The sequence below is a fragment of the Eleutherodactylus coqui genome, chromosome 3, assembly GCF_035609145.1.
Source record: "Eleutherodactylus coqui strain aEleCoq1 chromosome 3, aEleCoq1.hap1, whole genome shotgun sequence".
Classification (NCBI taxonomy): domain Eukaryota; kingdom Metazoa; phylum Chordata; class Amphibia; order Anura; family Eleutherodactylidae; genus Eleutherodactylus; species Eleutherodactylus coqui.
In genome coordinates, this window is record NC_089839.1 from 240,240,239 (window position 1) to 240,257,546 (window position 17,308).

At 44.1% G+C, this 17,308-nt stretch overlaps 1 protein-coding gene across 2 annotated transcripts in view; it reads right to left on the reverse strand.

The window, feature by feature from the left end:
* Positions 1 to 17,308, reverse strand: part of WDR47 (WD repeat domain 47) — a 52,080-nt gene that overhangs the window by 4,679 nt on the left and 30,093 nt on the right. For both annotated transcript variants that reach the window (XM_066597166.1, XM_066597165.1), the window contains exons 8-14: positions 13,746 to 14,003; positions 11,730 to 11,784; positions 11,333 to 11,493; positions 11,081 to 11,250; positions 7,805 to 7,975; positions 6,371 to 6,502; positions 3,596 to 3,814 (exon numbers count right to left, since the gene is read on the reverse strand). In XM_066597166.1, the coding sequence (XP_066453263.1) occupies positions 3,596 to 3,814; positions 6,371 to 6,502; positions 7,805 to 7,975; positions 11,081 to 11,250; positions 11,333 to 11,493; positions 11,730 to 11,784; positions 13,746 to 14,003 (1,166 nt within the window). The remainder of the gene's footprint in view (positions 1 to 3,595; positions 3,815 to 6,370; positions 6,503 to 7,804; positions 7,976 to 11,080; positions 11,251 to 11,332; positions 11,494 to 11,729; positions 11,785 to 13,745; positions 14,004 to 17,308) is intronic.

Here is a 17,308-nt window from a genome sequence, read left to right on the forward strand (position 1 = left end):
TGAAGGACTTGATAAATGCCCATCAATGCCTTGTTGTGTGGAGCAGTTCCTCCTGCAAACAGTTCATTGTGTGCAGCACATCCCCCCTCTGTGATCAGCTTGTATCAAGGGGACCCACAATCAGACAGAAGCCCGTCTACACTGGACCAGCCCTTTAAGTTGCAAAATGCATATTACCTATGGTATGCTTCTGAACCAAAAATAACATTTGAACAAACTTACTATAAAATCTTCTATGAGAAAAGTTATTAACCCCACTATGTGGGGGATGGGGGGTAGTCTGAACAAATTCCTGGTTCAAAACCATCACCATCTATACCACCACCATGCCATAATAAAACATGTACCACCAGTGCCAACCTTCACCTGTGGTCACCATGTGGTTAATCTCTGTGACATCTTCATTTTTGGAGGAATATTAAGCAGTAGCTAATACTCACACATGTCAGAAATAAACAATTTGCTCATGTGGATGGACCATACATGTTACAGCAAAAAAAATAAGAGTAGGATTCAAAGAAGAGTCTTTAAAAAGCTTTTAGCCAATTTTAGGAGCAGATCCCCCAGTAAGATAACTAATAGCCCACCAGTGATAAAAAGTTAGAGTGTATAAATTCCTTATTTATGTAATGCTGAGTAACATGACGCAACATTGCCAACAACCATTAGGAAGAAAAAAACAAAAACACCTTCCTACCCTGGGAGGAGCTTAGGGTCACATGACTCTCCACCTGCCTATAGACACCTGTGTAGAGTGAGGTAATTAGCATTTGACAGACATTTCCTGGTGTGGAGCAAAAGGTGTCACAAACTGCAACAATTTATTTAAAGGGTGAAGACAGATTTTTCCTCGCCTGCCCCTCCCTCATCTGATTGCCCATCACACTCTGGAGGTCTCTGTGTATTCTAGTCACTTCCCTGCACTGCGGCCCCATGTCAGGCACCATCTTGATGGTAAGAGTTTTTACTTTCACTTTCAATCAATCCTGTGATACATCAGCCTAATAAGACTATCCCATTTTTGTCTGCATGGGGAACAGCTTAGTTATCATTACTTTCTGTATTTATCTAAATAAGCTACAGAGCATAAGTATACAGTCAGGAGGATGAGCTGTGATCTCCTCTGTTATACCTGTTTGGACATCAGTAACTGTGACATGAGTATCTGTATCCCTCTTTAAGCTGTTGCCGTGGTAGCTTCATGTAATAGTATCACAAATTGTGAAACTAACTAAAAAATGAACCCATAACCGCCAAGCAGATGTGAGCTGATCAAAACGGAGATCACAGGTGTAAGAAAAGATCTTCTTAAAGAGGGAGGCACCATAGAGAGTCAATGAGCAGGTCAACGGGATCCGTGTACCATGCCATGTGGGGCCAATCTGGGCGATGAAAATCACCTGAAGGCCTTCCATATTGTTATTCTTAAGAAGTCGTGGGATTAGTGGGAGAGAGATAAAGATCTACGGGAACCAGAATTCTGTCCATGGAATTACTAGTGCGTCCACTGCTCGAGTTTAGGCGTCCTGAGACCTGACCACAAAAATTGTCAGCTTGTGATGGATTCAGGATGCCATGACATTGACATCTGGTTGACCCCACCTTTGACAAAGTTTCCGAAATACTTTGGGATGTAGTTCCTATTCTCCCGGGTTGATTATCTCTCAGCTGAGGAAATCTGCTATCCAGTTGCCTACTCCCAGTATGTGGACTGCCGAGAGAGCTAGAAGTTGATCTTCGGAACAAGTTAAGCTCCTTGCTGCTTCCACGACTTTGGTGCTGCGAGTCCCACCTTGATAATTTATGTACGTGACGGTTGTCATGTTGTCTGTTTTGATCCAAACTGGTAGCCCTGTCAGCTGGAATTCATGGTGATGAAGGGATAGGAGAATGGCCTGAAGTTCCAATACATTTATTGGTAGTGTGGTTTCCTTTCTGATCCAAGTTCCTTGTGCCGAAAGATTCTTCAGAGTACCCTCCCGAGCTGGAAGGACTGGCATCCATGGTAAGTACGTGCCATTGGAATGTCAGGAAGAAATGCCCCAGATGGATTTGTGGGGACTCCAGCCACCAAAAGAGAGAGCGCTGAATGCCACCAATATCGAGTGCGGTGAGGTAGTCAGATCTACCAATTGAGGAAAGCCACAGACTTGTCACACTTCAAGAGAATGGCCCACTAGAGAAGCTGATTGTGAAATTATCCGAGAGGAATCGCAAAGGAAGGAGGAGACCATCACCATCAAGCAATCTCATGCAGTGAAGAATTGTCATGAAATTCGGATTTTGCAGAGAGCGTACGCGTTTTTAGAGAACTAGTAGTTTTGACATCAGCAATACTACATGAGCTTAAGCCATGTCGAGCGAAGGAGAGAACCAGAAAATCCAGCCGTTGTGAAGATGTGCGGAAAGACTTGAGATGGTTGTTGATCCAACCCAAACCTGTACAGCGTGTCCAAAGTGATGTAGAGACTCTCCAGATTGCCTGAGTTGGGGCTTTTATCATGATGTCAGCGAGATAGGGAATGACTACAATCCCCTTGGAATGGAGAATCGCCATCACTGATGCTAGAACCTCAAGGAACTATGGCCAACCCGAATGGAAGGGCCTTGAATTGATAGCGATTTGCCCGGATGGTAAAGAGGAGAAATTGTTGATTCGTTGGACAGATAGGTACATGAAGGCATCCGTGATGTCCATAGAGAACAGAAACTCCTGCGGTTTCATGGAGCCAATGACAGATCTTAGTGACTCCATGCAAAAATGTCAGACTTTGACATACTGATTTAACTTCTTCAGGTCCAGGACAGTTCTGACAGAGCTATTCTTTTTGGGTACCACGAAAATATTTGAATAGAAAAGCCGTAAAAAGCTGATAAGAGGAATGGGAATGATGACATCTTGAGAGGACAGATTGTCTACTGCCTGAAGAAAAGCTCTGGCCTTTTAAGAGGACCTTGGAATTTTGGAAATGAAAAAATGATCTGGAAGTGGAGCCAAACATTCTATGGCGTAGCCTGAAGACCTGACTTCCCAAACCAAGGGCATCTGAAACATGTGTGAACGAGGCTTCCCCGAATAGGATTATCGCTTACAAATACTGATGCAAAACTAGCCAAATGCTGTTGTCTGACTGACTTGTACAATGTGAAAGTTTTGACTCAAGTACTACTTTATGTGAATTTCCCTCACAGATTCCCTCTCCAGGGATTTCATTTTCAGCCAGAGATGAATACTTTATTACTTCAGTCTAATGTTCCTTACTTCTCATCTGAATGAGCGACTGACGTCACCGCTAACTTGTTCACATTCGTACAGCTTGTTCAGACAGGCAAAGGTATCCTTCGCTCGCTCAAACGAGAATCGTTCAGTCCCTGTATAAGCGAATACAGAGACTGAACGAGCAGTGTTTAAACTGAATGATAAAAATCATTGTTGGCTCGTTTGATTAGGTCTGCATAAAACAGACGAATGAAAAGCAGACGATTCTCGTTCAGTCGCTGGCTCGCATTTAGACTGAAGGATTATCATTCACACGATTTTTTGAACGATGATAATGAAGTCTAAGAGCACCTTAAGAACTGCTAAAGAATGTACCTTGTAGATCTGTGACTTTAATCTTCATGTCATAAGAACCGGTGAGCAGGTAGTGCGCTCCAGGGGAGAAACGGACAGACCGCACATCACTGCTGTGTGGATGATAACTCTGTACCATTCGACCCCCTCGGATGTCATACAGCATACAACTAGAATCCTCCTGTCCAGTGGCAAGAAGCCTCCCACTGGGATCTACTGCCACCGAGGCCACAGCACTGCCTGGAAAGATAAAAAAGCCACAGTGCAGTTAGTCAACTCAAAAGTAGTTAAAGATGCTATAAAGATTACATGTGACGCTACCCATTATAACAAAGGGAAACAGTCACCAGGCTCATGGTGCCCAAACCCAGGACAGATGTGCACGGTGCCCAAACCCAGGACAGATGTGCACGGTGCCCAAACCCAGGACAGATGTGCACGGTGCCCAAACCCAGGACAGATGTGCACGGTGCCCAAACCCAGGACAGATGTGCACGGTGCCCAAACCCAGGACAGATGTGCACGGTGCCCAAACCCAGGACAGATGTGCACGGTGCCCAAACCCAGGACAGATGTGCACGGTGCCCAAACCCAGGACAGATGTGCACGGTGCCCAAACCCAGGACAGATGTGCACGGTGCCCAAACCCAGGACAGATGTGCACGGTGCCCAAACCCAGGACAGATGTGCACGGTGCCCAAACCCAGGACAGATGTGCACGGTGCCCAAACCCAGGACAGATGTGCACGGTGCCCAAACCCAGGACAGATGTGCATGGTGCCCAAACCCAGGACAGATGTGCATGGTGCCCCATGTAACACTGCAGCATTTCAGAATCAACACACTTTAAAAGATTGCCTGTTTGACTTGAAAACAGAGCTCTAATCAAAGAGGCGGGTGGTGCTGGAGTCTCTCTGCCTGCAGCATGTAGACCGACAGCTCCTCTCACTGTTAGTGTATAGGTAGAGCGCTGTCAGTCCATATGCTGCGGGTATGGAGAGCCCAGCATGGCCTACTTCTTTGATTAAGAGCTCAATTCCCAAGTCAAACAAGCAAACTTCAAAGTGTATTTATTCAGTGTTTTATTCTGAAACGCCAACGTTTCCGCCCAACAACCTACACTCCTCTTACACGGAGAAATAAGTTGCTCGCATGAGTGAACGATGACCGAGTTCGCTCGTGCAACCGGTTTATACAGGCAGATAAATAGTTTGCAAATTCTTTCGCTTATCGTCCACATTATAACTGTATTAGTGAATGTGGACGATGAAACGATAGCTGTTCATACGCAACGACATGCGAACAAGTGATTATTTTTATGCCTGCATAAAGCGAAAGAGAAGCTAACAAGTTCTCGTTCGGCTTTTAATCATTGGCCGCGTCTACACAATGCAAAGAGTGAAAAAAAAAAAATCTGAAAACTCTGCAACAAGTCCGTGACCCGTGGGCCCACGCTGCATATACAGATATGGAAATTGGCTAAAAATCTATGAAGATTCTTTCTGCAGAGTGTAAATTTAGCAAAAGCCGTTCACTAGCAATGTCTAGACGTGACTGTATTAACTTGGGGGGGAAAAAAAATATATACATCTCTCGTTTGACTCACTTTCTACATCAGGCAATTGCTACGGTAAAAGTCAAGGTTTTAAAAAGAGGATCCATCACCAGAATAATGCCTTGCATTTTGACTCAATTGGACAATCCCACCCAAAACATTTTCTAAATGGGTCATAAATTTTCTTAAAAACACCACAAGCGTTCATGTAAACAACCCACGACACCTTCCCACGAGCCCCTACTACAGCATATGCTGGCCCAACGCCAGCTCGCTCTGGTTATGGCAATATGTCAGCGCTGACCGGAGTGTACTTCCTCAAACCATCAACCGATGCACGTCATTTTAATTGCTTGAAGGGTCCCACTCTAATCTGCATTTGAATCCTCCCTGAGAGTCCTTGGATCATAGCAGCCACCAGAATTAACTGCCCATGTAATGCTGTGGGGAACGACTGCTTTATCAGGCGAGCAGCATTTATTATAACCCCATGATACGCGACACGACAGACACACGATCTCACGATAACCAAAAGAGGTATGCCTATCTGAACCGCAAATGGAAAAAAAAGTGTTCCCACGGCCCGTAGAGCGGCAGCGCACTGCTAGACTGCAATGAAGAGTGTTTACATGAAGTGACAGCCGTGAAAAGAAGAGAAACGGGGGCTTAGGAGCCACAATATTCTTTTCACTGGTGGTAGTGGGGGACGCGGTACACATTTATCACCCATCCTGTGGATAGGTCATAAATGTCTGTTGTGGGACAACTTTTCTAAAAGATGTTTTCCTATGACTTAAAAATTGTTTCACAACCACTCTGTCCTTCTAGGTTGCTGCTGAACAGGACATTTGACTTCTGCAGCCAATCAGCAGCTATCGGAAGTGACTGCGGTGGCCAGTGATTGGCTGCAGCAGTCACATGTCCTGGTCAGCGGCTACATAGAAGGACAGAGTGGTATGGAGCAATTTTAAATCACAGGAAACCCCTTTTGAGAAAGGATTAGACATCTTCCTTGAAAAAGATGTACAGGGGTTACCATTAACAGGCATGGTTTCCAGGTGAGCGTACAGGTGAGGAATGGCAGTTAGCTGTAATCCCCAGCTTGGCCACAATGTGTACTCATGGGATCAGTAACTTTTATTGTTGCATCTATTGGCAGACTTTCAGTCTGCTGGGGAGAGAAGGGGAAATGAACATATCACTGCAAAGTACAGTAATTCTACTACAAGTCACTCGTTTACCTGTTCCATGGAATGTAGTTCCAATCACTCGGACACAGCTGGGAACCCGGAGATCCCAAAATCGGACAGTCTTATCTTGAGATCCTGATGCAATCATCCAGCCGCTCCATGTATAGAGAGCCAAGATGTGTCCTGTCACACAAGGGTATTTAAGAGGAAATGTATGAGTACAAAGTATGTCTGCAGGTTCACAGGGCAACAGTAAACATCTATTGGGCAGCCTGTGGTTGTGAAATCCTGAAGTCCATCTTATAAGTGGGGTGCAAAGTACAAGTTGATTACAGATGATCTTCCTGATGTGAATCCTGATAACTTACATTTAATGACACTCAGATACAGAAACATGATATCAATGGAATCAGAAACTCAAACATTTTATTTAGCAAAATGCTCTACAGATAAGACATCCCTGTTGCCCGTAGCAACCAATCACAACGCAGCTTTTATTTCTCAAGCTGTTGAGGTAAGACGAAAGCTGTGCTGTGATTGGTTGGGCAACAGGGACATTCCTGCAGCAGACTGTGTGGAAAACTGCACAAACATTTGGGATGTTATCGGCACCAATTGCAATAGTTAGCGGCCCTGAAAACAGACAAAGTGCGGCGACATTCTTTCTGCACGAGCATGCAAACTGTAATGGAAAGTGATGGTTTAATGGGAGATTTACTGTTTAGTGAGAAAGCCGCCTTCCAATTTTTGGGCTACAAACCATGTCAAAACCTGGGACAAAGCAAATGTGTTTTGCACTATAACCTGTAGTAAAGTGTATGACCCCTTCTTTTGCATGAGGAAACAATTCCGGGGATCTTGTACCGGGACACTACAGATATGGCTTTTGTGGCAGCGGGTACAGGAAATCCCAGGTTTCATCTTCCAACAGGGCGGGGCGTCCCCTATTTTTCCAATGAAGTTAGAAGTGAGCTCAATAGGTGACTACCAAACAGATGGATGGCCGTGCAGGTGGTGAACTTCTTCCTTGTCCTTCATTTTACCCGGACATTACACCTGGTGTTTTTTTCCTCGAGGGAGTGCTAAGGATGCCCCCCTTACATGATCTGTGAAGACCCATCGCAGAAGCCATTGCAGTCAATCACAATCAGCTACAACGTATATAGCAGGAACTTGACTACAGCCTCGATGTGCGTCAAGTAACAAAGGGGGTCACATTGAACACCTCTGATGGGGAAAACATTTATGTTGTGCAACAAAACTTTTTGAGCTTCTGTTTCCATTGATATCACATTTATGTATCGGAGGGTCATTAAATGCGAGTTATGAGGGTTTCAAATCGGAAAGATAACTTGTAATGACCCTGCAGAACTAGTCACACCTCACAAACCATCATCCTCTACATACTTTGCATTCTGTACTTCATGTGTGTTCAGGTAAAAAGGCACGCAGGTGCACCTCATGTGTCCCTGGACTGATGCTTACCTGTGTGCCCACTTAATGCATGAAGCCCCTGCCCACGCTGGCAGTCTGTGGTGTAGATATTACAGTCTCCCGCTCCTGCACTGATTAGTATCGCACCACCGCTTTCTGGCCCTTCCATAAACGCCAAGTCTCTAATCGTTCCATCATGCATGCTGAACTCCAAGTCCGGGCCTGAAAAGGCAAGAGTCTGAATGACAGTCGCCAGTCTGATACATGGACACCATATTCACTTCAATCCAATTTAAAGGACAGACCCACTTGGCATGGAGCAAGGTCAACATCCCATTTACACAAAGTTACACTTTCCTTTAATGCTCATACTTTGGAATATCATTTAGTACAGAATATGATAAACAGTCATCATAAGGTGCAACCTTAAAGTGCTCGGTCAGTATACAAAGACCTTTGTTATATAGTCTAAAAATGTAAATAGTAATTTATCTCCTTAAAGGGGCTGTACCAGAATATCACAGGATAGGGTATAACTTACTGATCGGTGGGGGCCTCAGGGCCCCACCCAATTGGTCAACAGAACTCCTGTGTCGCGTTCTTCTGTCTCAGCAGGGGTGGCGTCTCGCCCTGCAGTGACATCACTCTGAATGGAGGGCTGGTCGAGCCTGCCCAGTCAGTCAGCACTCCATTCAATTCAATGACAGTGACGGAAATACCTGATCGGATGCATCACTCAAGTTCTCAGCAGCCCCGTTGAAAGTGAATGGAATGGAGTGGAGTGTTGGTGTGAGCGTGCTTCATTCAGTCTCCTCCTCACTGCGGAGGGTCTAGTAACCTCACAGTGAGGAGGATGGGGGACAAGGGACCCCTGTTTGAGATCAGTGGGAGTTTTAGCAGTGAGACTAATGATTAGCAAGTTATACCCTATACTGTGGACAGGGAATAACTGGATACTCTGGTACAACCTCCTTAAGGACTAGGATTAAAGGAAAGTATCATCAGGAAGTGACAGATTTGATGGGGTTCATTTTTATGTGACTACCAACACAATTCTTGAGATATTGCAGTTTTCACACTGTCCACTAGGAACAGTCACATTCCCTGTTCTCTGCAGCTCACTTGTCAGCATATACTGCATTGGGTCAAGAGAATCATCTCATTACCATGTAGGTGAAATCACAAGTGAGGATCTACGCAGATAAATCCACAGTGAATTACAGTACACGGCAAGCAGATTGCCCACAAGTACAGACATTTTGCAGATTTTCACATTGGCAGCACGCTCACTATGGTCAGAAAATGCTGGGACTTTTGACTGTGGATATCTTTACTTTCAGAGCAGGGGAGAGCGGGGCCGTGCAGGACAGCAGGTGCATCTTTACTCCCCATTCATTCCAATACGACCCCTGGAAGTTGGCCAAGTTGACCATCTACAGCAGTCTCATTGAAGTGAATGGAGTAGGGGTGCGCATACCCCCCACTGCCCCAAACTTCAGGACGTGCTGAGGCTGCACTCTACGTATCAGCAGTTACCTCATATCACTCATATCCATTGGCTGGCACACAGAGTAATGTACAGCTGATCAGCGAACCAATGAATCAGCAATTAGCCAACAAACGGTGGATGCTCGTTCATCTGCAGATTGTCCGGAAAACAAACGTTTGGAGGTGCATTCATGCCCAATAATTAGGCTGGGGAAAACTACCTCTACCCACCCTTAAAGGGTAGGCAAGCTAAAGGGACCATAATCACTCACATTGTTTTCATTAATTAAAACCAAATAGAGAAATATATTCTAATTTTCTAATCCGTTTTCATTTTCTGATTGTAGAATTTGTTCTGTAGTCTGTATATGACTGATGGCTGCCATCTTTTCGGAGCTACATTTAACAGCAGTAAAACAGCAGATGTTTTACAGCAGCTTCATGGGCGATTCACATAATAGAAGGAGCTGACCCACTGACTTGTTTAAAAGACTGTTCTACACATCCTGTGTGACCCGTGCGCAGGTCATTTTGCAGGGAGGGGGGAGTAGATAGTCACAGCTTATATCTATTGTGACTGGTGGATCTCGTATTATCTACATAGAAGTGTTACCTTTCAGTGTAATCCTGCCTGTGATGTTAGTGAGATGACCGCTGCCAAAGCTCTCTCTATAGATCAGGAAGTGACAGTCGAGTATTAAGCTCTGTGCTTAGTGTGAAAAATGCAGGATTTGAAATGTAGTAACCAAAGATTAAAAAAAAATTCTTAAACCTATGTTTGGTTAACAGAAAAGTGTGATTTATGCAAAAGGTCATTTTCTGATGACACATTCCCTTCAAATGGCAGCTCTGTTGTTCTGCCTGAGGCCTAGATAAGGCAGCATTAGCAATAATAAGGCTCTACAGGAATGCATCTTCCCCATTACACACTGATCTCTGGGGAAGGGGCTGTAATAGTCTATTACATGTTAATAGATAATGGACTAGCATTTGATTCCGCTGCCACAAGTGCGCACACCATGCTGTACCGTCTATACAGGAGGTATATGAAGGAAGTGTGCAGCTTCAATAGTTCTGCCCCTAAGTCACATACATTATTTATCTAAAGGCTAGGGACACCTTCCAGGTAAATTACTTTTTTGTATTTAATACTTCTATTTTGGCGCTGAAAAGCATTTTTGCACTAGGTCGTCATTAAAACTTCTGCACAGTTTAGAGTCTGCAGTTTCTAATTATCACAGAATACAGAAACTTGCAGAAGGCTTTTCACTGGCAAATCTGTGAGTGAGCTCGTCTGGCGGCTCCAGACCCTCGTTCTGCTCTCCCAAAAATCTTCAAAAGTTAATTACAGCCAAAACAAAGTTAACGTTACAATTAGTACCAGGAGCCTTTCATTCGCACAGCATGAGCTCAGCTGCACCGTTAGGAGATTATAAAAACTGGAATACAGTACGGAATATTAGTTACTACTACCGTAATATCAGGCAAGGTTACAAGAAAAGGAGAGGTGCAGTCTGTCACACACTGTTGAGGCTGGGGCTTCACAGCGACTTTTGGCTGCGACAGTGGTCACTGTGTAGCCCTATGACCCTTCACTGCCTTTGAAGTCAATGGGGTCTCAGGCAGTTACAGTTTGCCACGACTGTGGATTGCAGGCCACAACAAAAAAAAAACAAAAAAACAACTCACAGGTTGGATTTCTACTAGCCCACAGTCACAACATACGCTGCAACTTGCACTTCAAATTCATTGACTTCAAAGGCAGTGAAAATTTGAAGGGACACACAGCGATCTTCAGTTTTCTGTCAAAGTCACCATGAACCCTAAAGCAAGTCTTACCTGTTGCATTGCAGGTTTCAGCATTAAAAGGCAACACCTTCACATACTTGTCATTAGATCCTGTAGCAAGTAGCTGCCCACAGGGGCTCCAGGCCACGCAATAAATGGACCCCTTGTGGTGTTTGTTCCTCTTAAATCGAACCACTGGCTGAATGGGGCTGCTTGGTGCACTGAAACAACAATGATATAGCGGTTGGACAGTTTACGCCACCCCAAGTAGTGTCACCTACTGCAATAAATACCATCCTTTACCTGGTCGGGTCTACGACATCCGGGTAAGCACACACCCGGAGAGTTTTAGAATTTGATCCGACAGCATAAAGTGAGCCACTGGGGTGAAATGCTACAGCGCGGACGGCTTGTGTATCCTCCAGGGTGGTGAGGCAGATGAATTGCTTTGCTTTTCCATCTGGCTGTTAGGAGTAACAAAATAGTAATTGACAAACTTGACATCTGTGCAAATATTGAGGCTAAAATACACATTTTAAGTGAGGCTGTATTCACATGGGCAAGTGCGATAACCGTCCGAGAAACTCAGACAACTATCGTGCTTGTAGCGTAATACGCTATAACACGCTCATGTGAGACAGACCTCAGACACATCATCCAAGCATTTGTATAATATATTTAGATTTCCCCAGCCGCTCACCTCTGAACTTTTTCTTGTTCCAGCATTTGCGGCTTCTTCAGCATTTTGCGTTTCACTGCAAGAAAATAAAAATATGTAATAGGTTACACGGATAGCTACATAAATAAACATGCATTATTTCCCTTTTGAAGGGTAAAAGATATTCCTATCAGACTAATCCCTGGATCAACCCCTAATAGTTCCTACCTGCCTGTATACCCGGATTAACAAATAACCTAAGATTTATATTCTGTAATATCCTTACACTCTAGAAAGACATCAAGTCCCCTTTTAAACTCCTCTATGGATTTTGCCATCACCACATCCTCAGGCAGAGAGATCCACAGTCTCACTGCTCTTACAGTAAAGAACCCTTTTCTGTGTTGGCGATGAAACCTGCTTTCCTCTAAACGTAGCGGATGCCCTCTTGTTACCGTCGCAGTCCTGGGTATAAACAGATCATGGGAGAGATCCTTGTATTGTTCCCTCATGTATTTATACATAGTTATTTGATCACCCCTTAGCCGTCTTTTTTCTAGAGTAAATAATCCCAATTTTGATAGCCTCTCTGGGTATTCCAATCCCTTCATTCCATTTATTAGTTTAGTTGCTCTTCTTTGAACCACCTCCAGTACTGTAACATCTTTCCTGAGCACCGGTGACCAGAGCTGTACACAGTATTCCACGTGGGGCCTGACAAGTGCCTTATATAATGGGAGGATAATGTTCTCGCCCCTCGCCCCTATACCTCTTTTAATGCACCACAAGACTTTATTAGCTTTTGCAGCAGCTCACTGGCATTGGTTACTCCAGTTTCGTCTACAATCCACTAGTACCCCCAGGTCTTTTTCCATATCACTTTTCCCTAGCAGTACCCCATTTAGTGTATATTGGTGACATCCATTTCTCCTGCCCATGTGCATAACCTCACATTTATCAACATTGAACTTCATTTGCCATTTTTCTGCCCAAGCCCTGAGCTTATCCAGGTCCGTTTGTAGCCGCACATTGTCCTCCGTTGCATTAATTATATTGTATAATTTTGTATCATCTGCAAATATTGATATTTTGCTGTGCAGCCCCTCTATCAGGTCGTTGATAAATATATCGAACATGATGGGGCCCAATACTGAACCCTGTGACACCCTGCTAGCAACGGTGGCCCAATCAGAGTACGAACCATTTATTACCACCCTCTGCTTTCTATCTCTGAGCCAGTTCTTTACCCAAATACACACGTTTTCACCCAATCTGAGCTGTCTCTAAATGTACCACAAATGCAGGTACAACCCACCTGTGTGAATGTATCCTAACAAAACAGTATAAAGTGAAATTAACTGAACACGTCTGGTCAATTTTAAAAGTGTAAATTCCTTAGGCCTCTCCCACACAGGCGTTAGCAGAAACACAGCGTTTTTCAACGCTACGTTTACTGTGGTTTCAGAGCATCTTTCACTGGTGTTTTGAAGACCCCGCCTCCGGAAAGACCCCACCCTCCAGAAAGACCCTGTTATGAGCAAAAGATGCTCTGTCTGGAGCTACGGAGAGCAGCGGGAGGGACCCGGACGGCACCTGCTAGGCGAGTATTGCTCTTTATTTTTTTTATTTTTAAGTAATGTAGCTAGGGCTTACGTTGTCAAAAACGCGGTACCAAGTTGTGGTACCAAATTGATTTCAATGGGCGACGCACGGCTGAAAATCGGCCAAAAATAGAACATGCATCGCAAAATGCTGCGTTTTGAAGCTTGAGTGAGCAGCCCCATTGAAATGAATGGGACTGTTGTACAGTGTTAGTGTTAAACGCTGTACCAAAATGCCTGTGAGGAAGGCCTTATTCTTCCTCTCCACATATAAGGCTTACAGGCTCCAGAGAATAGAAATTGTGGCTGCTGTAGGAAAGGTTTCCCCTTAACAAACAGCATAAAATGCGCTCATATATGCAGTACAGCCACATACCCGTTCTGGAACTTTCTCTGGGAGAAGTACAAAGTAGACATGTCATCACACATCCATCCGACAGTAATATCTGCAACTAACCCTGTACTCCCGAACACCGGCGACTCTTCTGGGAACGGTATGTGGGGAGCAGCTCCTCGTTTCCTAGGGGTGCTTGTATTTATGTTCTGGCCATCAGGCTGCGGATTTCTTAGTAGAGAAGGGGTTACGGTAGGCGAAGGCCCGTTGGTGGCGGGCGAGCTGCAGTCTCTGGGCCCGTTGTGCAGATGGCTTTTTGGCTGAATCTCTTCACTAACCGGCTCCATCCCAACATTCAACTCTCCAAGCTTTCTGATGGACCTAAAGGGGGAATATGAGGACAAACAAGTGCTAAATATACAAAGTAACACCATTTCGTGGCCAGGTTGTACCGGAGAGCAGGTTAATAATACATTTCTATAAGTTGTTTAACCAAGATGACATCACACATATAGGTATTCATAGATTGTAATGGACTGGACTGTCAGCCACCGGATGTGGAAGTGTTTATTAACTCCAACAGTTCAGGTCGGGCGCCGTTTGTTATGCGGTAAAAGAACATTACAGTTTCGGACAAATGAGCTCGTTCTACTTCAAACGGCTGTATGTCCGGTTCTATCAAGATTCTTGGCTTTAAAAGGGCGCCAAAAAAACTGTCGGTAGCACTTACAGAACTAACGGCGGTCCGTTTTCCCAGGAGAGGAGTGAAAAGATGGGGACTTGCTCATCGTATTACTCTTCTACGCCATTTAACCCTGTAGATGCTGCAATCATTACTGACCATAGTATGTAAACGTATTTACAGAAAAAAAAAGTTAAGGTTTTCCCCGTACACAAGGCGGTAAATATTGAAAAAATAAACAAGAGAAAAGCTACATGTAATTGGCATCACCACATCCGTAACACCACGTACTATAAAATATTACATTTATCCAGCATTGTCACGCTAGACACACATAGGAGAGATGCTTCTAGAGCCTTCTCCATCATTCCCTTGGTCTCTGGGGAGGGGTTATGTTCCATCACTTTCTGGAGACTGTAATAGTCTATGACATTTCTCTTAATTAACGCCCATTGATTTCAGCAGCCATAAAGCACACACCATGTTGCAATGTCTATACAGACAATACAAGTTGGTAGAGTATCGCCAGAATGGCTGCGCCAAAGGGAGAGTTTTATAAAGAAAAAAATAGCTATAACCCTAAATAAAGTATCAAACACATTATTGCTCTTCTACATATTTAAATCTAATTAAATACGCAAAAATTAGGCAAAGACATTCCCCTTAAGGAAAAAATTTTTTTTTAAATTGTCCCTTAAAGGGGTTGTCCCGCGCCGAAACGGGTTTTTTTTTTTTTCAATAGGCCCCCCGTTCGGCGCGAGACAAACACAAGGGATGGGTTAAAAAAAAAAAAAGGTTTAGTACTTACCCGAATCCCAGCGCTGCGGCGACTTCTTACTTACCTTAGCAAGATGGCCGCCGGGATCTTCACCCACGATGCACCGCGGGTCTTCTCCCATGGTGCACCGTGGGCTCTGTGCGGTCCATTGCCGATTCCAGCCTCCTGATTGGCTGGAATCGGCACACGTGACGAGTCGGAGCTACAAGGACCAGCTCTCCGGCACGAGCGGCCCCATTCAGCAGGGAGAAGACCGGACTGCGCAAGCGCGTCTAATCGGGCGATTAGACGCTGAAATTAGGCGGCACCATGGAGACGAGGACGCTAGCAACGGAACAGGTAAGTGAATAACTTCTGTATGGCTCATAATTAATGCACAATGTACATTACAAAGTGCATTAATTTGGCCATACAGAAGTGCTGAACCCCACTTTCTTTCGCGGGACAACCCCTTTAAGGACCAGGCTGTTTGTGCCTTAAGGACCAGACACTTTTTAAGGATTTTACCCATGTGGTGGTTTACCTGCCCTATATTTTTTTTCCTTTAGCTACTAAATTATTTTTGCTGCATTTTTTTTCCATGACATATAGGGCTATTTTTTCTGTTTTTTTAGTTTTATTAGGGGTAAAAAGCTAAAAAATATTTTTTTTAACATCTATAGTTTTTCTTTTAATTAGTGTATTTAGTGGCAACGGGTTCCTGTATTTGTTTTGGACGTTTTGATATATAATAATATGTATGGTTTTGGATTACAGGGCTTATATAGCAACGGTTTTGGTTGGCGTTGGCTTAGGGTTATTTTCCTTTTTATGTATATATTTTTATTTTGGTCTGTAATTTTGTTATACCTACGGTATGTAATTATGTTTTTTTTTTTTTTTTACTATCTATGTCCCCCATGATGTCATATAAGACCTCTTGGGGAGATTCATGTTTTGTTTTTTTTTTATTACACACTTTTCCACTGTAGCATCTATAAGAGCCCCAGTTACAGGGAAAACATCCCCTATAGTGACATTAGTCACTGGCAGAGCTAATCAAGGTCTTCTAGGACTCTGTAGCTCTGCTCTCCCAGGAAATCCCAGCGGTCACTTGACTGCCAGCTCCCGAAGTGGAAGAAACACTTTCACTTGTTAGTACATAGCACTCATTGAGCACTGTGTACTAAAGAAAGGAAAAGGCAGAAGGGATTAAAAACTCCTCCTGCCTTCTTCTCTGGGTTTTCAGCTGTGATTAACAGCTGACAACCCGACCTGCTTCTGATTGATTGCAGAAGCAGGAGCTTTAATTCCCGATGTATTTTTAGTATCGGCTGTGATTAAAGACCAGGAGCAATTGCCATAAAATTATGGTGCTTGGTCCTAAATGTGCTAAGGGGGTTGTCTCACATCTGGAACAGGCACATTATGCGTTGTGAAAAATCTCACTTCATGCATGTCGTGAAGACTGAAGAATATCAGAAAAGTCACCATCAGAAGGAAAAAAAGAGAAAAATCCTCAGCGCTCTATTTATTATATGGGTCTGGAATGACGGCAAAGAGGTAAATGAATAATGTGACTTACTTCACGGAGGCGCCTGTGCTCAGACGCCCCCAATCCCGGCAAGCGTATCAAATGAAACTTGGCATCGGCAGCAGGAGTATAGTTCCACGGTTTATTAGGCAGTACGGCGCGTTTCGGCCATGCAACAACTGGCCTTCATCAAGTACATTCCAGAAAAGTCACCATAGCATTAGTATAAGAGAACACTAAGGGGATTTTTCCACCTAAAACACTTATCCTCCATCTGCAGAAAAGAAAATAAAGGTCTGATTGCTGTGGTCCGACGACTGGGAAACCTGGTGATCCTGAGAAACTAACTCCAAATGCCCTGCAAATGAAGTGCTGATGCAAATGTGTGACCATTCTCTATTCAGTTCTATGGGATGGATGGAGATGGTCAATTGTCAATCTCCACCCTGTTCCATAGAAGCGAATGGGGTGGCTGTTCCATTGACAAGGGTGTTCAGGGGCACAGGTCTGAGGATCACTGAGGGTCCCAGCAATCAGACATTTATCCACTATTCTGTGGCTAGGGGATGTGTTTGTGGTAAAACCACTCTAACATTGTATCCTCATCCACTACCATGTTAGAGAAACAGAAATAGATATGTTCTACAAGTTACTGATGTACATTATATTCCAATCTATAGTATTTTCCTCAGTTTGGGGCTTCTTCTGGGGAT